A 27,137-nucleotide genomic window follows, 5' to 3' on the forward strand; every position below is an offset into this window, starting at 1 on the left:
TGCAGACACACCTGGGGGATTTTAATCCACCATGGATTGAATGACTGATGAAGGGTGAGAGATCAGGGTGTCCAGAGAGGGTACGGGGCACCAGGTAATCAGAGGAAGCAGAAGACTTTTGCTGAGGGCTTTGCTATGTACCAGGCAATTGCCCTGCATTATCTTAAGGTTCTAAGGAGCCCTACTGAAATGTGAGAGGTAATCAAGTATTTGCCTCATATTACAATTGAGGAAACGGAGCTTTGAGAAGTTTAAAATAATTTGCCCAAGATCACACAGGTAGAAACACAGTTGTCCCCAAATTCAAATCCAAATCTACATGACTTTGGAGAGCACTCCTTTCCTTAGTCAAAAAAAAAAGCGACACACACACAGAGTTTAAGAACCAAATAGTACTGAAAGACTTACGTGAAGAAATGTTATTGCACTTATCTGTCCTCATCCTTTGCCTTCAGCCTACCACCCAGAGGCAGACATTTTTAACCCCTGTAGCTGTTTCTTCTCACCTGCATATTTCTAAATTAAATGCTTATACCACTATCTTTTGATTAATCACTTTAGACATTACTTACTGATTTCCTATTGTGCTGGATGGGGATTAAGCTCTCTCCCAATTTTTCGATATCACAATTTTTGGTTAAATCAATATTCAGTGCTCACATTACTTTGCCCCTAATCCACCACTGATGAGCTAAGTATAATATACTATGAACAAATTCTTGAACAAATGTTTGTTTTTCCTGGGATTAATTTCCTCCCTGCCCCTTTGCTTCATTTTCTTAGTTTCTGTTTGTAGTTCTTTCCTTACCCTCCAAAAGCATCTAAATACAATGTTCCTCCTTCTATCAGACGATATAATTTCCTTTTTTCCATTTTTCTTCCTTTTATCCTTTTGCTCCAATCTGGATGAGTTGTTTCCCAGGCCTGGGGATACCCTTTGCCTCTATTTCCTGGATCTTGTGTCTTCCTTTTTCTTTTTTTACTCTCCTATTTGGGTGGAATACTTTCTATAAGAACTTCCTAAAGGAGGGTATACAGGAGGTAAGATTTTTTTGAGACTCTGAATGTCTGAAAATATTCTTATTTTATACTTGATTGATAATTTGGTTGGATATGAAATTCTGGATAGGTAATAGCGTTTACTTAGAATTTTGAAGGCACTGCTCCCTGTAGCTACCAGCTTGAGTGTTGCTGTTGGCAAGTCAACTGTTATTCTTATAGAATCTTCTCTGTTTCTCTTTTTTTAAATAGGCAATCATTTTAAAATAATTAATCAATTAAATAATTTTATTTTTGGCTGTGTTGGGTCTTCGTTGCTGCATGCGGGCTTTCACTAGTTGTGGCAAGTGGGGGCTACTCTTTATTGCAATGCGTGGGCTTCTCAGTGTGGTGGCTTCTCCTGTTGTGGAGCACGGGCTCTAGGCACATGGGCTTCAGTAGTTGTGGCCCGTGGGCTCAGTAGTTGTGGCTCGCGGGCTCTAGAGCACAGGCTCAGTAGTTGTGGTGCACGGGCTTGGTTGCTCCGCGGCATGTGGGATCTTCCGGGACCTGGGATTGAACCCGTGTCCCCTGCACTGGCAGGTGGATTCTTAACCACTGTGCCACCAGGGAAGTCCCTCTCTCTCTTTTTTTGATAGTCTTAAGTATCATCATAGTATATTTTAAGAATTAAAAAAAAATTCCACTCATTTTATTAGGTACTCAATTAGCCCTTTCAATCTGTCTTTCAGTTTTGGGAAGTTTTATTGTATTATTTCTTGAATAATTTCCTCTCCATTTTCACTATCCTTTTCCCTATTTCCTATTAATCAGATATTGGATCTTTTGGATTGATCCTCTAATTTTTTTATTTTGTCTCTCCTCATGTCCATCACTTTGTCTTTCCTCCAATTTTTTGTAAGATTTCTCAACTTTATCTTCCAAACTTTCTATGGATTAAGTAATTTTTAAATCATATTTTTATCTTTCAGGAGGTCTTACCCTGTTTTGTTTTTTGATAGCATACTATTTTTGTTTAATGGATATAAAATCTCTAATATTTCTAAGAATATTAATTATTGATTTCTGGAAGTCTTCTCCTGCTCTTTGAATTGATGCTGCTTTTTCTTCTTTTTAGAAAATGATCTTTCCTGTTAGAGGCTTTCCTTTGGTATCTGTTCATATTTAGAAGTAAAGCAACAAAAAGATGTTTGAGCCATTTTGTGTGGTAGGTAGGGGCTGTTGCCAGGTTGGCTGCACTGTCTGCTAATGGGGCAGTGAGCCAATGTCCAGTTTCTTTTCTGAGAATGTTTAGTTCTTCCTAAGCATAACCCTCCTCTTCTCTCTTGCCTGCAAGCATAAACTGACTACTGGAGTTCTGGAAGCTGGGCAGGGGAAGGGAGCTGGGGTCTCCCTGGTCAGTAGTAGACAGTTACTCAATCTCTGCTCTCAGTGCCTCACCGCTGCCCTCCTCTGCTCTTGGGATCCTTGAGTTCAAAGCTTCTCTAGCTTTTCTCCAGAGAATAAGCCTCCTGTCTCCTACAGAAGTGGGATATGGGAGCAGTAGGTATAGCTGTTTCATACACAGACTTTCAAAAATTCTCCTGTTTTCAAGCCTGGTACCTCATCCAAACTTCAGTTGTATTTGGTACCTCCAATTTCTCAGGCTTTAGGAAGTCAATCAGCTTCCTTCTTGTTGGTAATTGCCTCTCAAGGTTCACCCCTCTCAGCCCTGCTATGGCAATGACCTTCATCTTTCAGCTCTCTGTACTATGTAGTTCCTGGTTGCAATGTCTCTTAGTTTCTAGGATGATAGAGCTTGTGTGGCTTTTTCTTGTCCTCCTCGTTTTGGGGAAGACTTCCAAGGGGTGAAAGGGCAGAAGCTATTCACCACCTTAGAAAAATTCCTGAGTCCATGTCCTTAACAACTAATATGCTATACTTCTGCTTGACTCCCTGAGGAGAAAAGAAAGCACCCATTGACAGGAGTAAAAGGGTGAAATTCAACCTCTTTGTTTTACAGAAGAGGGCTTTCTGTGTCTAGTGTATCTTCCCACTGTACCCAAAGGGATTGTCTTTAAAAACCACCTCCCACATCACTCTCAGGCTGTTTCATGGTGCTTTATCACATTCACACTTGAGTCTCAGAACAGTAAAACTCTTGTTACCTGGCCCAGCCAATCAGTCTCGCCTCCTGCCATGCTGCTTGCAGTTCCCAATATGGCAGGTGCTTTATTCCACTGCTCTGCCATGCTGTTCCAGCTAGTCATTAGCCCTTCTTTCCCTGCATGGCTGGAAAACTTTTCTGCACCCTTCAAAACTCACCTCTCTGGCAAACCTACCCTGATTCTGCTCTCTGTCCCTCTTTCCCCTGGTCTACCCCTGTCCTGGACAAACTGGCCACTCTCTACTCTGTGCTGCTACACACCCCTCCATTCTGTTTTCTTTCTTTTAAAGATTTTTTTGATGTGGACCATTTTTAAAGTCTTTATTGAATTTGTTAAAACATTGCTTCTGTTTTATGCTTTGGTTTTTTGGCCACGAGGCATGTGGGATCTTAGTTCCCCAACCAGGGATCAAACCCACATCCCCTGCATTGGAAGATGAAGTCTTAACCACTGGACCACCAGGGAAGTCCCCCCTCCATTCTGTTTTCTATCTGAATGGAGATGGTGCAGAGACAGACATTTTAGGCTGGGAAAGGACCACAGAGGTTACCTAATTTTGGAGGGAAGGCAGACAACACAAGGGAGGTGAGCTGAGTCTATTCAGCTGTTTCAGGGTTCTGGTCTATCTTATTTCCCCTTCCAAACACCAAATTTTAAGATTTTTTGTTCCAGTTCTGTGAAAGATGCCATTGGTAATTTGATAGAGATTACATAGAATCTGTAGATTGCCTTCAATAGTAAAGTCATTTTGACAATATTGATTCTTCCAATCCAAGAACATGGTATATCCTTGCATCTGTTTGTGTCGTCTTCGATTTCTTTCATCAGTGTCTTACTATAGTTTTCAGAGTACAGGTCTTTTGTCTCCTTAGGTAGGTTTATTCCTACGTATTTTATTCTTTTTGATGTGATGGTAAATAGGATTGTTTCTTGAATTTCTCTTTCTGATCTTTTGTTGTTAGTGTATAGAAATGCAACAGATTTCTGTGCATTAATTTTGTAACCAGCAACTTTACCAAATTCATTGATGAACTCTAGTAGTTTTCTGGTAGCATCTTTGGGATTTTCTATGTATAGAATCATGTCATCTGCAAACAGTGACAGTTTAACTTCTTTTCCAATTTGGATTCCTTTTATTTCTTTTTCTTCTCTGATTGCTGGAGCTAGGATTTCCAACATTATGTTGAATAAAAGTGGTGAGAGTGGACATCCTTGTTTTGTACCTGATCTTAGAGGCAATGCTTTCAGCTTTTCACCGTTGAGTATGATGTTAGCTGTAGGTTTGTTGTATATGGCTTTTATTATGTTGAGGTAGGTTTCCTGTATGCCCACTTTCTGGAGAGTCTTTATCATAAAAGGGTGCTCAATTTTGTCAAAAGATTTTTCTGCGTCTATTGAGACGATCATATGGTTTTTATTCTTCAATTTGTTGATGTGATGTATCACACTGATTCATTTCCTTGTATCCCTGGGATAAACTCCACTTGATCATGCTGTGTGATCCTTTTAATGTATTGTTGGATTTGGATTGCTAGTATTTTGCTGAAGATTTTTGTGCTTATGTTCATCAGTGACTTTGGCCTGTAATTTTCTTTTTTTGTGGTATCTTTGTCTGGTTTTCATATCAGGGTGATGGTGGCCTCAGAATGAGTTTGGGAGTTTTCCTTCCTCTGCAATTTTTTGGAACAGTTTCAGATGCATAAGTGTTAGCTCTTCTCTAAATGTTTGATAGAACTTGCCTGTGAAGCCATCAGGTCCTGGACTTTTCTTTGTTGGGAGTTTTAAAATCAGTTTCAATTTCAGTACTTGTGATTGGTCTGTTTCATATTTTCTATTTCTTCCTGGTTCAGTCTTGGGAGATTGTACCTTTCTAAGAATTTGTCCATTTCTTCCAGGTTGCCCATTTTATTGGCATACAGTTGCTTGTAGTACTCTCTTATGATCCTTTGTATTTCTGTGGTGTCAGTTGTAACTTCTCCTTTTTCATTTCCAATTTTATTGATTTGAATCCTCTCCCTTTTTTTCTTGATGAGTCTGGCTAAAGGTTTATCAATTTTCTTTATCTTTTCAAAGAAACAGCTTTTAGTTTCATTGATCTTTGCTATCATTTTCTTTCTTTATCTCTATTTCTGCTCTGATCTTTGATTTCTTTCCTTCTACTAACTTTAAGTTTTGTTTGTTCTTCTTTCTCTAGTTTCTTTAGCTGTAAAGTTAGGTTGTTTATTTGAGATGTTTCTTGTTTCCCGAGGTAAGATTGTATTGCTATAAACTTCCCTCTTAGAACCACTTTTGCTGCATCCCATAGCTTTTGAATCGTTTTGCTTTCATTTTCATTTGTCTCTAGGTATTTTTTGATTTCTTCTTTGATTTCTTCAGTGATCCATTGATTGTTTAGTAGCATATTGTTTAGCCTCCAAACACAATTAAGTGTTTGTGTTTTTTACAGTTTTTTTCCTTGTAGTTCTAATCTATAGCATTGTGGCTGGAAAACATGCTTGATATGATTTAAATTTTCTTAAATTTACCAAGGCTCACTTGGTGGCCCAGCACGTGGTCAGGTCCTGGAGAATGATCCGTGTGCACTTGAGAAGAATGTGTATTCTGCTGCTTTGGGATGGAACTCTATAAATTTCAATTAAGTCCATCTGGTCCAATGTGTCATTTAAGGCCTGTGTTTTGTTATTGATTTTCTGTCTGGGTTTCTGATTTTCTATCTGTCCATTGATGAAAGTGGGGTGTTAAAGTTCCCCACAACTACTGTGTTAATTTCTCCCTTTATGGCTCTTAGTATTTGCCTTATATATTGAGGTGCTCCTATGTTGGGTCCATATATATTTAGACTTGTTATAACTTCTTCTTGATCTCTTGATCATTATGTAGTGACCTTCTTTGTCTCTTATAACAATCTTTTTTTAAAGTCTATTTTGTCTGATATGAGTATTGCTACTCCCTCTTTCTTGTGATTTCCATTTGCATGGAATACCTTCTTCCATCCCTTCACTTTCAGTCTGTATACATCTCTAGGTCTGAAGTGGGTCTTTTGTAGACAGCAAATATACAGGTCTTGTTTTTGTATCCATTCAGCCAGTCTGTGTCTTTTGGTTGGAGCATTTAATCTATTTACATTTAAGGTAATTATTGATATGTATGTTCCTATTGCCATTTTCTTAATTGTTTTGGGTTTGTTTTTGTAGGTCTTTTTTCTTCCCTTCCTCTTTAGTTCTCTTCTCTTATGGTTTGATGACCATCTTTAGTGTTGTGTTTGTATCTATTGTAGTTTTTGGGTTTGCTGTTCCCATGAGGTTTTGATATAGCAGTCTATATATGTACAAGGTTGTTTTAAGTTGCTGGTCTCTTTCTCGCCTAGAGGAGTTACTTTAGCATTTGTTGCAAAGCTCGTCTGGTGGTGCTGAATTCTTTAGCTTTGGTTTGTTTGTAAAGCTTTTGATTTCTCCATCAAGTGTGAATGAGAGCCTGGCTGGGTAGACTATTCTTGGTTGTAGGTTCTTCCCTTTCATCACTTTAAATATATCATGCCACTCCCTTCTGGTCTGCAGTGTTTCTGCTGAGAAATCAGCTGTTAACCTTATGGGAGTTCCCTTGTATGTTGTCATTTTCTCCTTGTTGCTTTTAATATTTTTTCTTTGTCTTTAATTTTTGTCAGTTTGATTACTATGTGTCTCGGCATGTTCCTCCTTGGGTTTATCCTGCCTGGGACTCTCTGTACCTCCTGGACTTGGGTGACTGTTTTGTATCCCATGTTAGGGAAGTTTTCAGCAGTTATCTCTTCAAATATTTTCTCAGGTTCTTTCTCTATCTCTTCTCCTTCTGGGACCCCTATAATGCAAATGTTGGTGCATTTAATGTCCCAGAGGTCTCTTAGACTGTCTTCATTTCTTTTCTTTTTTTTCTTTATTCTGTTCCACAGCAGTGATTTCCACCATTCTGTCTTCCAGGTCACTTATCTGTTCTTCTGCCTCAGTTATTCTTGCTATTGATTCCTTCTAGTGTATTTTTCATTTCAGTTATTGTATTGTTCATCTCTGTTTGGTTGTTCTTTAGTTCATCTAGGTCTTTCTTACATGTTTCTTGCATCTTCTTGATCCTTGCCTCCATTCTTCTGAGATCCTGGATCATCTTCACTATCATTATTCTGAATTCTTTTTCTGGAAAGTTGCCTATCTCCACTTCACTTAGTTGTTTTTCTGGGGTTTTATCTTGTTCATTCATCTGGGACATAATCCTCTGCCTTTTCATTTTGTTTAACTTTCTGTGATTGTGGTTTCCATTCCGCAGACTGCAGGATTGTCTGTATCAACTTCTGAGAAGTCCTTTTGATACAATCTTTCTTTAAGCTCCCTTTAAATTCATAGAACCTGGGTCTCCTGTGATTTTTTTTAATTGTGGTAAAATACATACAATGTAAAATTTACTCTCAACTATTTTATCTGTACAGTTCAGTGGTATTAAATACGTTCATAATGTTATGCAACCATCACAATCATCCATATCCATAACTCCTTTCATCTTGTAAAATGGAAACTCCATACCCATTAACCTCCCTATTCCCCCCTTCCCTGCAGCCCTAAGCAGCCACTATTCTACTTTCTGTCTCTATGATTCTGAATACTCTAAGTACCTCATATAAGTGGAATCATACACTGTTCATCTTTTTGTGATTAGCTATTTCACTTAACATAATGTCCCGAAGATTCACCCAGTGCTATGGAAAAGGTCCTCACCCAGCTTACAGCTAATTATGACCCTCATAAATCTGTTGAATGTACCCCCTGAATCAGAATAATATGTGCTAAGCCCAAACATCTTGGGGGAACACATTACTTCCCTCAAGTCAGTTATACATCTTTCAGGGGCAAGAATTTAGAGGTTCATTCAGCAAAATTTGTTGACACATAGGATGTGCCAGATACAGATCTCGGTGCTGGGGATCTGGCAATCAACAAAGTTCCTGGTGCATGGAGCTTTCATTTAACTGGAGGAGAAAGATAACAGTCATATAAACATGCACTATGTCAGAAGTGACAGTGCCACGAAAAGCAGTAACCCACGAGATGCATGGTAAGGGGTAGGGTGGTATGTTTGAGAATTTGTAGGAGGGGTCTCTTTTATGAGGTCACATGTGGGCAGAGACTGAATGAAGTGAGGAGAGAAAGAACTAAGGCAAGAGCATCTTATAATTCTTTATGTTACACTGCTTCTGTTACAGCATATCTCGCTTTATTGTACTTTGCAGATACTGCAATTTTTTTTTTTTTTTACAAATTGAAGGTTTTTAGCAAACTGGTATTGTCAGATGATCGTTAACATTTTTAGTAATAAAGTATTTTAAAATTAAGGTATGTACACTGCATTTTAAAGATATAATGCTATTGCACACTTAAACTACGGTATAGTATAAACATAACTTTATGTACACTGGGAAGCAAAAAAATTCACGTGACTTGCTTTATTGTGATATTTACTTTATTGTGGTGGTCTGGAACTGAATCTGCAATATCTCTGAGGTAGCCTGTATACAAATTGAACATAAGAGTTTCTTATAAATAGCAGTTGATCAACTTAGTGATCCTTTGAGTTTGTTTTCTTATGATGAGTGAAAGGATTAAAGAAAGTAGAATCTTGTGAGTTTACTGCATTATATAGTCTAGTGGTTCTCATCTGGGGTTGATTTTGCCTGCCAGGGGACATCTGGCAATGTCTGAAGACATTTTGATTATCACAACCTGGGGGGATGGGGAGGGTACCACTGGCATGTCCTGGGTAAAGGCCAAAGATGCTACTATACATCCTATAGTGCATGGGATAAGTCCATACAGCAAAAAATAAATTGGCCACAAATATTAGCAGTGCCACTGTTGAGAAACCTTCATCTGGTCCCCAGGCAGGCTTCCTTCTCTGATGAGAGCTGAGGGACTGGGCAGAAGGAACTCTTTCAAACAACCCCTTCAAGGTATCTGGATATCTGCAAATAGGGCAGATCCAAAGCCCTTGGAGTTACTTACCTTTGGGGTATCTGTTCTAAGCTTGGTAACAGATTTTGTCAGATGGTTTCAAAGCCATATGGGGGTTTATTCATTAAGCAACATTAAGTAAAAGTTTCCTGCATGCCTGTGGTATAAGAGAGGGCAGGGAGATAAGATGCGGTCCCTGCCATCGAAGATTTTACAGCCTAGGGAGGATGGGAGGCATGAAGACAAACACCTGCAACCTGACAAGGGCCACAAAGGAGGAGAAAACAAATGAGGTAGGGGAAGGGAGCAATGACTTTTGTTGGGGTGACCCAAATAAGTTTAACATATGAGGTATCATTTGAACTGGGCTTTGACCGTGAGTAGGGTTTAAACAGGTAGAGAAAGAAGCAGAGGATATGCTAGGTAGAGGGTCAGATGTGAAAACAGGTACAAAGGTAGGGAATAATAATGTTATTACAGCAGCTGCCATCTGGTAAATCCCCTGTGGTAGGTGTGGTGCCAGGCTCTTTATCATGAAAAGTAACTTGTGTAAACTGAAAACCGATATACAAGAAGCAGCTGAAACCTAGCATGACCCAAAGTGACTTGAATTCCCATCTTATGCATTTCGAAAAGATAATGAAACATGGGAAGTGTTACCTGGGGAGAGTTGCATAAATACCGAAGCAGTTCACCGATATACTGAATGACAGTGATGTTATATTTTCTGCAGTCATCCCAAAACTGGCTGGCTGAAAATTTGGACCGCAAAACGACAGTAGCACCTACAGAGAAGGCATAGAAAGTACTAATAAAGAAATGCTACCAAAAAAGTCCCTAATTATATTTGTCACTTTTGAAATTTATAAATTAAAAAAAATTTATATATGAATTATATTTGCAAACAAGTATTAGGTACCAATTATATTCAATGCAAAAATAAATAAATAAGACACAGTTTTGTCCTATAGGAGCTTCCAATCTAATGGGGGAGAAGACACACGTTTTTCTAAGAGTCAGTGTGCAATAAACAAGGTTCAGTGAGGCCCTAAGGGTGCACGTGTGTGTGTGTGTGTGTGTGTGTGTGTGTGTGTGTGTGTGTGTAGACTAATTCTGCTTGGGGGCAAGTGCTGAGAAAAGGCATAGGATTTGAATTAGGTCTTGAGAAGTGAATATCGAGAAAGATGAGAGAATTCCTGGTGGAGGAAAAAGCAGGAACATAAAGACAGAACAGTCCAGAAGGTTGGGGGATGGCCAAGACTCTGCTGGCCTGTGACTAGAGTGGTGAAGGCTGGGTGGGTCAAGGGAGATGAACCTGGGGAAGCAGCTAGGGGTGCAATCCTGGAGAGTTTGTAAGTGCCAGGTGGAGGAGCCTGACAGTTTTATAAGCGATGGAGAGCCAGGGTCTTCAGCAAGCACGTGATATTCTTCTTTGATGGGTGATATAGACAGAATAATGGTTCCCAAAGACATCCACATCCTAATCCCTAGAACCTGTGACTCTGCTACCTTACATGACAAAAGGGACTATGTGGATGTGATTAAATTAAGGATCTTGAAATGGGAAGATTATTTTGGATTGTCTGCGAGAGCCCAATGTAATCACAAGGGTGCTTATAAGGGGAAGTCAAGAAGATCAAGGGCAGAAGGAGAAAGGATGACAGAAACAAAAGATTGGAGTGAAATGTTTGAAGACGAAAGAAGGGGCTACAAGCCAAAGAATGCAGGCAGCCTCCAGACACTGGGAAAGGCAAGAAAATGGATTCTTCCCTAGAGCTTCCAGAAGAAATGCAGCCTTGTTGACATCTTGATTTTAGGACTTCTGACTTTCAAAACAGTAAGAGAATAAACCTGTGTTGTTTTAAACCACTAGGTTTGTGGTAATTTATTACAGTAGCAATAGGAAACTAATACAATGGGTAAAAACAATATATCTATCATATCCAATCTAACGATAGGTATGAAATGTAGTAAAGTGAAATTAAAAAATGTCACAAATACTTTTCATGTTATTAGTTTATTTCTACTCCTAAATATACAAAAGCCCAATATTTTAGGAGAAATTTAAAAAAATACTATATTTTCTTTTTTAGCATATATCAATTGTGCTTAAGCAAATGTGTGAGTGGTTGATTTGTCCCTACGAGAGCTTCAGAGTCACCCTGTTCTTGAAGGGCCCAACAATATGATCAGACCCAGGCATTCCTTGCTGATTTGGAGACTGGTACTGATGCTGGGCTAAGTGTTTTATAGCTGATCAATAAGTTGATGAGGGAAAGGAGCAGAGGCTTGGAGAATCATATGTGTATTTGTATATGCATATGCATATATGCTACTATATATAATAATTATTTAAAATAAAATGTCACATGGCAGAAAAAATTACAGTTTTTAGCTTAGTTAGAAACTTAGATGTGGTTTCCTGGAAGAGGTGGATATTGGACTGAGACTTTATATACACCAAGGGCAGAAATCCTACTGACAGGAGAAAGGATGGCAATTCTAATTTAAATGGTAAAGTTTCAGAAGTAGAGAGAAGAGATGGAAAGCTACGTATTCTGACCAGAGCTGAGGACCTGCAGAAGTAGGGAAGAATAAAGTAGAATGGGACAACTGAATGGGAAGTTCAAATCAGATGCTAATGGAGATCAACATGCAGATTTCTGAAGACAGAAATGACATAGGAGAATTATTTATGGAATCAAAGGATCAAGTACCTTAACCTGGATAAAGACCTAAAATATTTTAAAGAAGTTTCCTCTTTGATATACTGAACAATTATAGCATTATATTACTAGACAAGCAGGCGTGAGAAAATATAAATTCTTTTTATTTATTTATTTATTTTGCCACGTGGGATCTTAGTTCCCCGACCAGGGATTGAACCCTGGCCCTTGGCATTGAAAGCATGGAGTCCTAACCAGTGGACCACCAGGGAATTCCCTATAAATTCTTTTGGATGCTTGCTATTGTGAGCCAAACAAGCTAGTTATCAACAGGGAATTAAACATCGTTCTGGGCACACAGGAAAGTAGCAAATTTTGTATTACTTTTCCTTATGAGCACATTGAATGTGTACTGGGCTCCAACACCTTGTTGAGAGAAAAAGCTTACCAGTCAGGATACATCCATGTAAGCCAACCAAAAGTGCAGCACTGTGGTACAAGGGTAGGGTGGTATAGACTACGTCATTCTCCGTTATCCCACTGGTAGCAGCGAGGTTGGCTCCATACCAAGTGCGAAGATGATTGATCATTGCAGCTTTCGGGAGACCTTTGTAAACACAAGAGAAGCCATGAGTGAACCAAGAGTGGTCATTCACAGACATGTGGTCTGGGAGAGAGATGTGGCTTAGGAAGATTCATCAGCTGGTGATTAGAGGACTGCATTCAGTTACACCAGAAGTTGGCAATTTTCTTCTGTAAAGAACCAGACGGTAAATGTTTCAGGCTTTGCAGGGTCATAGTCTCTATTGCAACTACTCAACTCTGCTATTATAGCTGAAAGCAGCCACACACAAAAAGGAACAAACTTGGCTCTGTTGCCATAAAACTTTATTTACAGAACAGGTGGTGGGGCTGTTTGTGGCCCACAGGCCATAGTTTGCCGATCTCTGAGTTAGATGGTTATTACAGTAGTAAGTTGAGAAAAAAGGAAAGAATGTCTATTGAATTTCTGCTCTGGTCTACCACCTTGCAAGGTATAGTTGATCCTTGAACAACAGGGGTTTGAATGGCTCGGGGCCACTTATATGAGGATTTTTTCAATAGTAAATATATCCATGGTTGATTGAATCCATGAATGAAAAATTGCAGATACCTAGGAACCTATATGGAGGGCTTTCTATAAGTTATACACATATCTTCAACTGTGTGGAGGGTCAGTACCCTTAACCTGCACATTGTTCAAGTGTCAACTGTATTTTCAAAATTTCATTTAATTCTCATAATTAATAAGTAGAATTATATCCTCTAATTTGCAGATGAGAAAGTTGAGATTCAGAAAGAGTAAATAGCCTATCCATCCTATCTCCTTCCTTCATAACCACTTTTATGAATTTCTTATGTACTGTTCTAGCGTTTCTTCATACAAATATAAGCTCATTTACTCATATGTTCTTTCCCTTTCCCCCATTTTAAAAAAAGCACACTTTTCTGCACTTGTCCCTGCTCCACTTAATGTATTTTGGAGTTCTGTCCATATTTGTGTGTAGAACTTTCCCCTGTTTTTTCATTCATTTGCTCTCACTCTCAGCTGCATCAAGTCCTTTGTGTGTGTGTTACAATTTATTCATATTATTTTGCGATTTCAAATGATGCTGCAGTGAATAACCTGGTCCACATGGCACTGTGCACTATGAATGATGCTCCATCTGTAGGATAAATTTGCTGGTGTGAGACTGCTAGGTCAAAAGATATGTCTTTGTAATTTTGATAGACACTGCCACATTGCCTGTTATAAGGGCTGTCCCCATTTACTCTCCCATCAGTAATACATGAGTGCACCTGTTTCCTCATAGCCCTTCCAAGGTATCCTTTCAAATGTTGGGATTTTTGCCAATCTAAAAGGTGAAAAATGGTATCTCAGTGTAGTTGTATTACACTAAGTACATTTGCATTTTCTTAACTATAATTTATGTAAGTTTTTTGTAAGACTCAATTAAAAGAGTATGCTTATATTGTTTCCCATGGGAGTCAGTACAGTTGGGAAGGGCATGAAGTCATTACCAAGGGGCTGGGGCTAGAGTTTAAGACCTGAGTGGGTAAATTGGCTTTGGGAAGAGGAAGGCAATTCTCTGAAGATTCAGATGCTTCAATATTTGACAGTACCTTAGCTGGATATTGCCTGAATAAAAGTAATTTGTTATAAGGCAAAGCAGTATGGCTGGCAAACTACCATCATCATAAACACAATTCACAATTCATGGTCTTTGTTGAAACGGAAGAAAGCATCAATAAATCAATTGTATTCACCTTGGAAAAAAATTGTCCAGATAGTAAAAGCTCTGAATTATATTTAAAAAAAAAAGAACAAAAAGAAATGCACATCCTTTGCTGGTTTGAAGTACTTTCAGAAACTTTCCTAATTAAAATTTTTAATGAAGAAATAAGAATATCTGGTAACTATTATATAATTTTGTGCTACTGACTGCCTTTGAGGAACAAGGAAAACATTTTGTTCTCTGATTGCTTAAATGAATTCTTTTAATTAATGTTTGGAAGAGTAACTTAACAAATATTTTATTCAGAGAGAAAGAAGAGTAACATAAACATCAACCCAATTATATTCCAATTAAATCTAAATTCTGAATTATAGGATTAAATTAAAGACTGCTTATTCTCATTTTCCCCTAAAATGGGTTTTATATTTGATGTCAAAACCTGCAATTGTGAAGAAGTGTCTTAATACTATATACTTACCTATATAGTATTAAGACTAGAACACCCAGTCACTAACTAAAAGGGCTTGTTTTATCTCAATTATTTCCCAAACCAAAGTTTTCAGTTTAGTTTTACCATTCTATTAAAAATGAAGGTAAAATTTCCATATATTAAGGTAGTGTCTGGATGTAGTGGAAGCATTTGGTTAACTGTGTCATCCTACCATTCTGTTGGCATGGCGATATATAACTTTTGACAAAACAGTGACAGACATTATGCTCTGGGAATCAGCTTTAATAGGTCATCCCCAGCCACCCCTCCTCATGAGGCTCAAAGGAACCCTTATCTATTGATTGGCCAAAAAGTTCGTTCAGGTTTTCTGTACGGTCTTAACAGAATTTTACAAGGAGAATGCATGTTTGTATTACCTGCTTAAGTTAAAATTTTAACCAAAAGAGATAAATGATTCACATAGTCAACTTCCCAATATTAATAATTAGCATGCTGGGGCTAGCTTCCTGCCCTCCTCTTAAATATATCACTCAGGCTTCATTTGATTACGTTTTGGTAACATTTCCCCTGGCCTAGAATAGGCAGACACCAAATAGCTGTTAAATGGATGAACTAGGAGGTGTTCTGGCAGAGTGGTCAGTTGCATGAGCTGTGGAGTCAGCCTACCAAGGTGAATCCTGACACTTCTACTTCTGATCTTGGAAAGTTCTTAACCTCTCTAAGCATCGGTTTCTGAATCTGTAAAATAGGAATAAGAGTAGTACCCACCCGCAGTTGTGGGTGGGAGTGGTGGGAAAATTGTATGAACAAATGCCGTAAAGCTCCAAAAGAATACCTAGTACATCCTACCTCTAATATTGCCTGTTCCATGTAGCAGGGTTCCAGCAACACCGATAATTGGCAGTGTTTTCTCTTAGTGGCTTACAAAATAATGGTGCAGCTTACACTGAAGGTGTAAAGCATTCTAGATTTGATGAAATACATTATTTTAGGCCCTCAGCTAAGAGCCATCCTACACCCACAGCACCAAACAGCTCCAAGTCAGTCTTGCTTGGAAAGATAGTGGTCAAAATATTTGTATAAATATAACCCCATTATTGTTCTGCAGTCTTCTTTGGTGGTCCATTTATAATTGGTTATACATTATATATGGACTCTGGATATAATATAATCAAAATGCAGCAATCATTAAAAAAATTCCAACAACCTATTCAGTGCCAAATCTTATCCATCATCATAACAATTTTTGTAGCTCTTGGTTAACCTCTTTATCTGTTCTATACACCAAGTAGGGGGAGGTATGCATAGCTTAGAGAAACCCAAATGGTTTCATATGCTATGAAACAAGATCAGTTCCCACAGGCAAAGAGCTAAATCCCCTGAAGTATTAGTTATCTGATTAGTTTTGCCGAAGAAAGAGAGCATTTGAAAATCTAACCTAACATTTTCAGGATAGGTCCATTTCTTGGAGAATCCTCTCTTTATTTTTACCTGTGGTTCCAGAAGTATAAATGTATAAGGCAGGAGTGAAAAAGGTCACTTCCGACCTCCAGGACTCTGGGATGGATTCAGTTGACACTTCATCCACTTTGTCTAAGAAAGAGTCGACCCCATCGGTGTTAGAACTTCTGCTCACGTAATAGACGGCCACACCATCTTTTTTCAGGCTTGGCAGCACCTCTTCAACAGCTTCTTGTAGTTCTTAATTTAATGAGACAAAAAATCCAAACAAACTAAATTAGTTCATTCAAGTCTATTAGTGCAATAAATTTTGCAGTGATTTTGTTTTCCCTAAACTTTGCTAAAACGTGTAGATATAGTGATACTTAGAGTTATGCATTTTTAACATGGAATTTACCAAATTTGAAAATATCCCAAGATCCCAATATTTGAGGGGAGGTTGGATTTTAATGGTTTCATAAGCAGCAGATGGTTGGCTGAAGTCTGTATTTTACATGGCAAGTGCAAACAAATGGACATATGGGTAAAAACCAAGATTATGTAAGTGTATGACTTTTATGCATATCTGATATATATATATAGTTATTCCTAATATGTGCCCCACAGGACCAGTGATTTAAAAAAAGAAAATTTTAAGGAAAAAGAGAAATGAAAGCAGGGGAGCCATGCTACTAACAAAGATGATAGAAGCTAACTTTATATAACACATTTTTTTACATATCAGCAACAAGTAGTTCTACTAGGAAGGTTCAGCTGATCTGGGACATAAGCTCCAAACCTCACAAGCACATTCTCTGGCCTAAGAAAAAATGGATCGATGAGCATGTTTTTCAAACTATGGGTCATAATACAGCAGTGGATTGTTAAAATCATTTAAAGTGACCATTATTCTAAAAAATAAAATAGAATGAAATAGAAATTTTCAGAGCATATCACACACAGGAAGAGGTTTTTTTTTTTTAAGTTTTGTTTCAGCTATGTGAGTGTGTGTGTGCTGAGTCACACAAAAATGTAGTTTTTACAGTGGGTCAAGGTCAAAACATTTTTTTTTTTTTTTTTTTTGCTGTACACGGGCCTCTCACTGTTGTGGCCTTTCCCGTTGCGGAGCACAGGCTCTGGACGCGCAAGCTCAGCGGCTGTGGCTCACGGGCCCAGCCGCTCCGTGGCATGTGGGATCTTCCCGGACCGAGGCACGAACCCGCGTCCCCTGCATCGGCAGGCGGACTCTCAACCACTACGCCACCAGGGAAGCCCTAGGTCAAAAAATTTAAAAGGCATTCATGTAATATGCAAACCACATTTCAGGTTTACTACTTGGATTTTTGTGTCGCTAAACCATAAGATGAGATGGTCTTTAAGCTTATTTGTCTTGAATGGTGATAACTGAAGTGAATAGGCCTATCCTTAATAGGAAGGTGACTCAATATCCCGGGGAATTACCTTAGGGAGGCTAAAGCTGATTCATCTTATATGCTTTGTTTTTCACATGTTTATGTATGATGTCTCCATCAAGACATGAGATATCATCTCGATAGATGCATTTAAAAAGTTTTAAAACTTTTTAACCAAAACAATCATACACCTGACAAATATAAATCAAATAGTACAAAAGAGTTTATAATGAAAATCAACAGGCCCTTATCTCACAAATAAACCTGCTGCCTAGAGGCAATGACTTTCAGTTTTTTTTAGCTGTTTCTTCTAGCAATCACTTCTCCATCACCAAATTATGTGCTTTTCCTGCTCCCTCTTGACTTATCATTTTTGATCCCCATCCCCCTTGTCCACCCCCAACAGTTATTATCTTCACTTTATCGTCTGGGTTAATGGTATTTACATCTATTCTGAGACTATAATTCTGTCTTCCTAGCTTTGTCTGTGTGTTGGCTCTAGAAGCTCTAGAACCAATCATCAGGATTGACAAGATTATGACAATGTAATTATTTGTAAATATGACTGCAGAGCGAAGTAACACACGATAATCATCTTTCCCTTCTTGAACAGTTTTCTCCTGGAGTTTCTATTGGCCATCATTCCTTAATGGACTTCGCCTCAGTTCTTTTTTTTTTTTTTAAATAAATAAATAAATAAATTTATTTATTTGTTTATTACCTTTGGCTGCATTGGGTCTTTCTCTAGTTGCAGAGAGCAGGGGTTACTCTTCATTGTGGTGCACAGGCTTCTCATTGCGGTGGCTTCTCTTGTGGTGGAGCTCGGGTACTAGGCACACGGGCTTCAGTAGTTGTGGCACGTGGACTCAGTAGTTGTGGTTCGTGGGCTCTAGAGCGCAGGCTCAGTAGTTGTGGCTCATGGGCTTAGTTGCTCCACGGCATGTGGGATCTTCCCGGGCCAGTGCTTGAACCCGTGTCCCCTTCATTGGCAGGCAGATTCTTCTTTTTTTTTTAATTTAATTTTATTTATTTTTTTATACAGCAGGTTCTTATTAGTCATCCATTTTATACACATCAGTGTATACATGTCAATCCCAATTGCCCAATTCATCACACACCCCCATCCCCCCGCGGCTTTCCCCCCTTGGTGTCCCTACGTTTGTTCTCTACATCGGTGTCTCAATTTCTGCCCTGCAAACCAGTTCATCTGTACCATTTTTCTAGGTTCCACATATATGCGTTTATATATGATACTTGTTTTTCTCTTTCTGACTTACTTTACTTTGTATGACAGTCTCCAGATCCATCCATGTCTCAACAAATGACCCAACTTCATTCCTTTCTATGGCTGAGTAATATTCCATTGTATATATGTACCACATCTTCTTTATCCATTCGTCTGTTGATGGGCATTTAGGCTGCTTCCATGACCTGGCTATTATAAATAGTGCTACAGTAAACATCAGGGTGCACGTGCCTTTTTGAATTATGGTTTTCTCTGGGTATATGCCCAGTAGTGGGATTGCTGGATCATATGGTAATTCTATTTTTAGTTTTTTAAGGAACCTCCATACTGTTCTCCATAGTGGCTGTATCAGTTTACATTCCCACCAACAGTGCAAGAGGGTTCCCTTTTCTCCACACCCTCTCCAGCATTTATTGTTTGTAGATTTTTTGATGATGGCCATTCTGACTGGTGTGAGGTGATACCTCATTGTAGTTTTGATTTGCATTTCTCTAATAATTAGTGATGTTGAGCAGCTTTTCAGGTACTTGTTGGCCATCTGTATGTCTTCTTTAGAGAAATGTCTATTTAGGTCTCCAGCCCATTTTTGGATTGGGTTGTTTTTTTACTCTTGAGCTGCATGAGCTGTTTATATATTTTGGAGATTAATCCTTTGTCCGTTGATTCATTTGCAAATATTTTCTCCCATTCTGAGGGTTGTCTTTTCATCTTGTTTATGGTTTGCTTTGCTATGCGAAAGCTTTTAAGTTTTATTAGGTCCCATTTGTTTATTTCTGTTTTTATTTCCATTACTCTAGGAGATGGATCAAAAAAGGTTTTGCTGTGATTTATGTCAGAGTGTTCTTCCTATGTTTTCCTCTAAGAGTTTTATAGTGTCCGGTCTTACATTTAGGTCACTAATCCATTTTGAGTTTATTTTTGTGAATGGTGTTAAGGAGTGTTCTAATTTCATTCTTTTACATGTAGCTGTGCAGTTTTCCCAGCCCTACTTATTGAAAAGAATGTCTTTATTCCATTGTATATCCTTGCCTCCTTTGTCATAGATTAGTTGACCATAGGTGCTTGGGTTTACCTCTGGGCTTTCTATCTTGTTCCACTGATCTATGTTTCTGTATTTGTGCCAGTACCATATTGTCTTGGTTACTGTAGCTTTGTAGTATAGTCTGAAGTCAGGGAGTCTGACTCCTCCAGCTCCGTTTTTTCCCCTCAAGACTGCTTTAGCTATTCGGGGTCTTCTGTGTCTCCATACAAATTTTAAGATTCTTTGCTCTAGTTCTGTAAAAAATGTCATTGGTAATTTGATAGGGATTGCATTGAATCTGTAGATTGCTTTGGGTAGTAGAGTCATTTTCACAATATTGAATCTTCCAATCCAAGAGCATGGTATATCTCTCCATCTGTTTGTATCATCTTTAATTTCTTTCATCAGTGTCTTATAGTTTTCTGCATACAGGTCTTTTATTTCCCTAGGTAGGTTTATCCCTAGGTATTTTATTCTTTTTGTTGCAATGGTAAATGGGAGTGTTTTCTTAATTTCTCTTTCAGATTTTTCATCATTAGTGTATAGGAATGCAAGAGATTTCTGTGCGTTTATTTTGTATCCTGCAATTTTACCAAGTTCATTGATTAGCTCTAGTAGTTTTCTGGTGGCATCTTTAGGATTCTCTATGTATAGTATCATGTCATCTGCTAACAATGACAGTTTTACTTTTTCTTTTCCAATTTGTATTCCTTTTATTTCTTTTTCTTCTCTGACTGCTGTGGCTAGGACTTCCAAAACTATGTTGGATAATAGTGGTGAGAGTGGACATCCTTGTCTTGTTCCTGATCTTACAGGAAATGCTTTCAGTTTTTCACCATTGAGAATGATGTTTGCTGTGGGTTTGTCATATATGGCCCTTATTATGTTGAGGTAGGTTCCCTCTATGCCCACTTGCTGGAGAGTTTTTATCATAAATGGGTGTTGAATTTTGTGAAAAGCTTTTTCTGCATCTATTGAGATGATCATATGGTTTTTATTCTTCAATTTGTTAATGTGGTGTACCACATTGACTGATTTGCATATATTGAAGAATCCGTGCATCTCTGGGATAAAACCCACTTGATCATGGTGTATGATCCTTTTAATGTGTTGTTGGATTCTGTTTGCTAGTATTTTGTTGAGGATTTTTGCATCTATCTATCATTCATCAGTGATACTGGTCTGTAATTTTCTTTTTTTTTTTTGTAGTATCTTTGTCTGGTTTTGGTACCAGGGTGATGGTGGCCTCATAGAATGAGTTTGGGAGTGTTCTTTCCTCTGATATTTTTTGCAAGAGTTTGAGAAGGATGGGGTTAGCTCTTCTCTAAATGTTTGATAGAATTTGCCTGTGAAGCCATCTGGTCCTGGACTTTTGTTTGTTGGAAGATTTTTAATCACAGTTTCAATTTCATTACTTTTGATTTGTCTGTTCATATTTTCTATTTCTTCCTGGTTCAGTCTTGGAAGGTTATACCTTTGTAAGAATTTGTCCATTTCTTCCAGGTCGTCCACTTTATTGGCATAGAGTTGCTTGTAGTAGTCTCTTAGGATGCTTTGTATTTCTGTGGTGTCTGTTGTAACTTCTCCTTTTTCATTTCTAATTTTATTGATTTGAGTCCTCTCCCTCTTTTTCTTGATGAGTCTGGCTAATGGTTTATCAATTTTGTTTATCTTCTCAAAGAACCAGCTTTTAGTTTTATTGATCTTTGCTATTGTTTTCTTTGTTTCTATTTCATTTATTTCTGCTCTGATATTTATGATTTCTTTCCTTCTGCTAACTTTGGGTTTTGTTTGTTCTTCTCTCTCAAGTTCCTTTAGGTGTAAGGTTACATTGTTTATTTGAGATTTTTTCTTGTTTCTTGAGGTAGGCTTGTATAGCTATAAACTTCCCTGTTAGAACTGCTTTTGCTGCATCCCATAGGTTTTGGATTGTCGTGTTTTCATTGTCATTTTTCTCTAGGTATTTTTTGATTTCCTCTTTTATTTCTTCAGTGATCTCTTGGTTATTTAGTAACATAGTGTTTAGCCTCCATGTGTTTGTGTTTTTTATGTTTTTTCCCCTGTAATTCATTTCTAATCTCATAGCATTGTGGTCAGAAATAGTGCTTGATATGATTTCAACTTTCTTAAATTTACTGAGGCTTGATTTGTGACCCAATATATGACCTATCTTGGAGAATGCTCCATGTGCACTTGAGAAGAAAGTGTAATATGCTGTTTGGGGATGGAATGTCCTATAAATATAAATTAAATCTATCTGGTCTTTTGTGTCATTTAAAGCTTCTGTTTCCTTATTTTCATTTTGGATGATCTCTCCATTGGTGTGAGGTTTAAAGTCCTCCACTATTATTCTGTTACTGTCCATTTCCTCTTTTACAGCTGTTAGCAGTTGCCTTATGTATTGAGGTGCTCCTATGTTGGGTGCATATATATTTATAATTGTTATATCTACTTCTTGGATTGATCCCTTGATCATAATGTAGTGTCCTTCCTTGTCTCTTGTAACATTCTTTATTTTCAAGTCTATTTTTTCTGATATGAGTATTGCTGCTCCAGCTTTCTTTTAATTTCCTTTTGCATGGAATGTCTTTTTCCATCCCCTCACTTTCAGTCTGTATGTGTCCCTAGGTCTGAAGTGGGTCTCTTGTAGACAGCATATATACGGGTCTTGTTTTTGTATCCATTCAGCCAGTCTATGTCTTTTGGTTGGAGCATTTAATCCATTCATGTTTAAGGTAATTATCGATATGTATGTTCCTATGCCCATTTTCTTAATTTTTTGGGGTTTATTTTTGTAGGTCCTTTTCTTCTCTTGTGTTTCCTACTTAGAGAATTTCCTTTAGCATTTTTTGTAGAACTGGTTTGGTGGTGCTGAATTCTCTTTGCTCTTGCTTGTCTGTAAAGCTTTTGATTTCTCCATCAAATCTGAATGAGACCCTTGCCGGGTAGAGTAATCTTGGTTGTAGGTTCTTCCCTTTCATCACTTTAAGTATATCATGCCGCTCCCTTGTGGCTTGTGGAGTTTCTGCTGAGACATCAGCTGTTAACCTTATGGGAGTTCCCTTGTATGTTATTTGTCGTTCTTTCCTTGCTGCTTTCAATAATTTTTCTTTGTCTTTAATTTTTGCCAGTTTGATTACTATGTGTCTCGGTGTGTTTCTCCTTGGGTTTGTCCTGTATGGGGCTCGCTGTGCTTCCTGCAGTTGGGTGGCTATTTCCTTTCCCATGTTAGTGAAGTTTTCAACTATAATCTCTGCAAATATTTTTTCTGGTCCTTTCTCCTTCTGGGACCCCTATAATGCGAATGTTGTTGCGTTTAATGTTGTCCCAGAGGTCTCTTAGGCTCTCTCATTTCTTTTCATTCTTTTTTCTTTATTCTGTTCCACAGCAGTGAATTCCACCATTCTGTCTTCCAGGTCACTTATCCGTTCTTCTGCCTCAGTTATTCTGCTATTGACTCCTTGTAGTGTAGTTTTCATTTCAGTTATTGTATGGTTCGTCTCTGTTTGTTTGTTCTTTAATTCTTCTAGGTCTATGTTAAACATTTCTTGCATCTTCTCGATCTTTGCCTCCATTCTTTTTCCAAGGTCCTGGATCATCTTCACCATCATTATTCTGAATTCTTTTTCTGGAAGGTTGCCTATCTCCACTTTATTTAGTTGTTTTTCTGGGGTTTTATCTTGTTCCTTCATCTGGTACATAGCCCTCTGCCTTTTCATCTTGTCTGTCTTTCTGTGAATGTGGTTTTTGTTCCACAGGCTGCAGGATTGTCCACCTACCTTCTTTTAGAGTTCAGAAGTTCTGGAAGCTGGTAGTCCAAAATCAGGGTACCACAAGGGTCAGGTTCTGGTGAGAGCTCTCTTCCTGGTGTACAGATAACCATCTTCTTTCTGTGTCCTTACATGGTGGAGAAAGTGGCAGGTGGATTCTTAACCACTGCGCCACCAGGGAAGTCCCTGCGTCAATTTATTTTCAACCTCCATCAGATCAGCTTCTCCCTTTTGTTGCTCTTCTCTCCTAACTCTTCTCTCCTCTTGTATTTTGACTGCTCTGTAGTTCTTCAGTATTTTGAGAAGATCATCAAAAATATGGCTGTTGTAAAAACAGTAACTGGAGTGCTAATGTCCCTTGCCAATGCCTTGGTTCAGACCCTCATTATTTCCTAGCTAGATAATTGCAGTAGCCTCCTGACTGATCTCCTTGCCTCTAACCTCTCCCTGCTTCCAATATCAGTGACAGCACTCCCAACTTCTTGTTCCTGCCCTGTTTAAAATCCTTCAATGGCTTCCTTTGTGACAGAAGCCACTCTCTATGCAGTGTGTGAGGTCCTGAGGTCCTTCACAGTCTATGGCCCCCTCCCCGACTTTTCTGATGTCATCTCCTTCTATCTACCTCTTGTCCCCTTTCCTCTAACCGCACTGATCTATGTGAAGTGAGTGTACCCATAATTCTCACCTCTTACTATCTTTGTCCAGGTGATTTCATCTGCCCGGAATGCCCTCTGGTTCCCGGTCACTGTGAAAACTCCTGTTCATCCTTCAAGACTCAGCCTCTTTGTACTTAGCTCTATGGCCCTCCCACAGGAGCTTGCATATACTTCTATCACATGTGTTTAGTATGTAGTGTGACACGCTTCAGTTCTTTTTCTCCTCTATTTGACAGTGAAAAATTTGAGGTTAAGGGATTATAACATAATCATCTTGGCAACCCCTCCACCACTAGATAAGTTCCCAATAAATGTTTACAGTTGAAAGAATCTGCACAAAGTATTATATTAGTCAATGTGGAAGAGACAGTGGAAGGGATGGCCCTTCAGGTTGTCCCAAATGAAGTGAAGTGGATTCTACCTCCATGCCTGCCCACCAACCAGTCACTGGATGCAGATTAGGGGTGGTAGTGCTTGACCTTGGGCAAAGCAGCTTTCTTCAACCAAGGGCAAGCCCTGGAAAGGCTCTTAGCTGACAGCTGTCAGCTACCAATGCTTTCAGCAGCTGAGGAATGAGTACCTCAGTCCTGGAGTGGGGATTTGGGCAGCATATCACAGCATCCACCACAACTTTCATTCTTAGTGATAAAAGATTTACAGATTTCATTTGTGGAGAAAAATTTGTATAGTAGCTTTACATACATCACCTCACATAATTTTCACAATGACCCTGTGTTATAGATGATGGTAACCCTGTTTTTACAAACGAGGACAGAAGCTCAGTGAGTCTATGTATGGAAGGTTATATACAAAATGAAAAGAATTATACCAGGCTTCTAGGGGTCCCACCTCCTTGTACTAGACATTCAAGTTCAAGTTTTGGTAAAGTGCCTTGATTTTTCGTAAGACACTGTCTACTTGACATGCTCAGTGCTGGTTAAAGCATGTGGATCTGCCTTTACATAGTTATATGGACAATCCCTCATTCATTTTTTGATGAAGAGCATAACCTTAAGCTTTATGAAAAGTAGGATTCAAGGAAAGTTGCCTAGAGGGTGCAGAGTGGATCTGTCACTTCTTCATTAGTCTAGGCTGAAATTATGGATGGCAGTAGAACCTCAGAGAAAGTAGTACCCCTTTGGATGATGGAAAATCGACTGATTATGAAATCACTGCTCCCCCTTAAAATTCATTTTGTTAAAAAGTAAAGAAAATAAATCAGGGTAGCATAGGAATTTTCCTCCCTCACCCATAACCTTTTTTTTTTAAAGAAGGAGCAGAAGAGAAATTTCTGAGTACACAGGTCCATTCCTAGAAAGCAGGGGGAGAGGGCAGGTGGTGAGCTGAATCAGTCTTCATCATCAAAGTGGCAAGATGCTACTGGCTAAACCTGCTGCTTTTTGATAGGAAAAGCATTCAGTCTAGCAGCTTGTTCTGCTATTAGATTGCCTCACTGAATGGGTAACTGACCAAGTTAGTTAAATAAAACACCCCAGGAATGTTTACTAATAAAGTAAGATCTGAAAAGAAGGCAATGAAAGGAAATGGGTTTTGATCAGAATTTCAGGATGATGTGAAATGGTTGGTGGATGAACAAATCAGAATTGAAGACTTATCTTTTCTTCACTCAGAAAGGCAACTGAAACAAACTGGTTCTAACACAGCCCTTAGAGACTGAAAATAGTTTTAAAAATACCATTTGTAACTGTGATTTTGCATTTCTATCCCTGGAAGTTTGGAATTATAGTAATTAATAACCTAGTGTCTAGTCTTTACCTCAACAAGATGTGCTAGAACACCCTTCAAATAGAGGCATGCATACCCTCCTCTTCCCCACAACACAAAGCACCCTGAGGTCAGAAAGATGTTTAATCAAGGTTAAGTCCCACTAGGAGTAACCAGATTTTTAACAGGGAGATACATACTCATCTCATATTTATATAATTATATAATTTCTTAATATTATTTTTCATTTCTCTCAGTTAAAGTGTCTTGCGTTCTAAATAGCCCTGGAATCAAGGGTAACGGCTCGTCATGAGGTTACCAGGTCATTCCAGGCCTTACATAATTATAATCATTTGATATCCATAAGCAACCAAGTCACCTGTCTACTAGTTGTGTACTTCCCTATTTCTCAGAGGCTGTGGGAGGGTCCTTTTCAAACACTGGCCGATTACAGTCCTTATGCAGAGTAATTCAAACGCTATCCTTCTTCGGATTCAATAACATAAACAGCTGATTTAGAGTTAATTTTGTTTTTACCTCTTCACTCCCTTCTTGTTTCTAAACAAGAAAATAAACTGATAACCATTCCCAAATATGCCAGCAATGTGCTCCTTTGTTTTTGAATGGAGATGTACAACCGTCCCCCTTGCCACCTTCAGCAGGGCAAGAAGAAAAATTTTAGAGAACACCTTTAAGCTAGCTCTCTCTTCAGAGCTTGGGTTACTTGGCTGGGATCCTAGCTCTTGAATATACTCCTCATTGGATGTCTGGGTTTCTGTCCTCTACCATCCTAGACACAGACTCTCCCCAGCCCATCCTGTGCTCATCACCAGCTCCCTCTCTGGCAATGAGTCCCAGAGAGAGCACCTCTCTCTTGTAGCCCTCTGCCAGAAGTAAACTGGGAGGTAAAACAAGTCCGTGGTAAGGAGAGGCTGGGCCTGGGGGAGATTGGGTCTAAATGGATTTTCTCAGATTAGGATATATTTTATTTTTTTAACATCATTTTTCATGCCGTCATGCCCATCCCAATAGTTCTTAGACTTTGGAGAAGAAAGCCTGTTACAGCCAGCCAAAATGATGGAACTCATTAATGCCACAAACATTTACTTATTAGGGCATTATTCAAAGATATATGAGAAAACTGTAAGCCGTTGAGACAAAGTACATTGAAGCAACACATCTAAGTTACTCCTTGGGCAGCCCAGAAAGAGGAATGGAGACAGGGTATCTCTATGCCCTGATCCTTGAATAAGTTTGCACTAGAAAATTATCTCATTGCATGGAAGTGAGGCCACTGCTGTTGGCCATTCCTTGGGTTCTCTGAGTCCCTATTTTCTCTACAGTAGAGTCTCTTCA

The 27,137-nt window shown here is 38.6% G+C and overlaps 1 protein-coding gene across 1 annotated transcript in view; it reads right to left on the bottom strand.

The window, feature by feature from the left end:
- Positions 1-27,137, bottom strand: part of SLC27A2 (solute carrier family 27 member 2) — a 53,021-nt gene that overhangs the window by 21,416 nt on the left and 4,468 nt on the right. Inside the window, exons 2-4 of the mRNA XM_029238628.1 lie at positions 16,003-16,212; positions 12,233-12,391; positions 9,779-9,903 (exon numbers count right to left, since the gene is read on the bottom strand). Coding sequence (XP_029094461.1) covers positions 9,779-9,903; positions 12,233-12,391; positions 16,003-16,212 — 494 coding nt within the window. The remainder of the gene's footprint in view (positions 1-9,778; positions 9,904-12,232; positions 12,392-16,002; positions 16,213-27,137) is intronic.

Source organism: Monodon monoceros, unplaced genomic scaffold (assembly GCF_005190385.1).
Source record: "Monodon monoceros isolate NGI ecotype Baffin Bay Population unplaced genomic scaffold, NGI_Narwhal_1 Super_Scaffold_21, whole genome shotgun sequence".
Taxonomy (NCBI): domain Eukaryota; kingdom Metazoa; phylum Chordata; class Mammalia; order Artiodactyla; family Monodontidae; genus Monodon; species Monodon monoceros.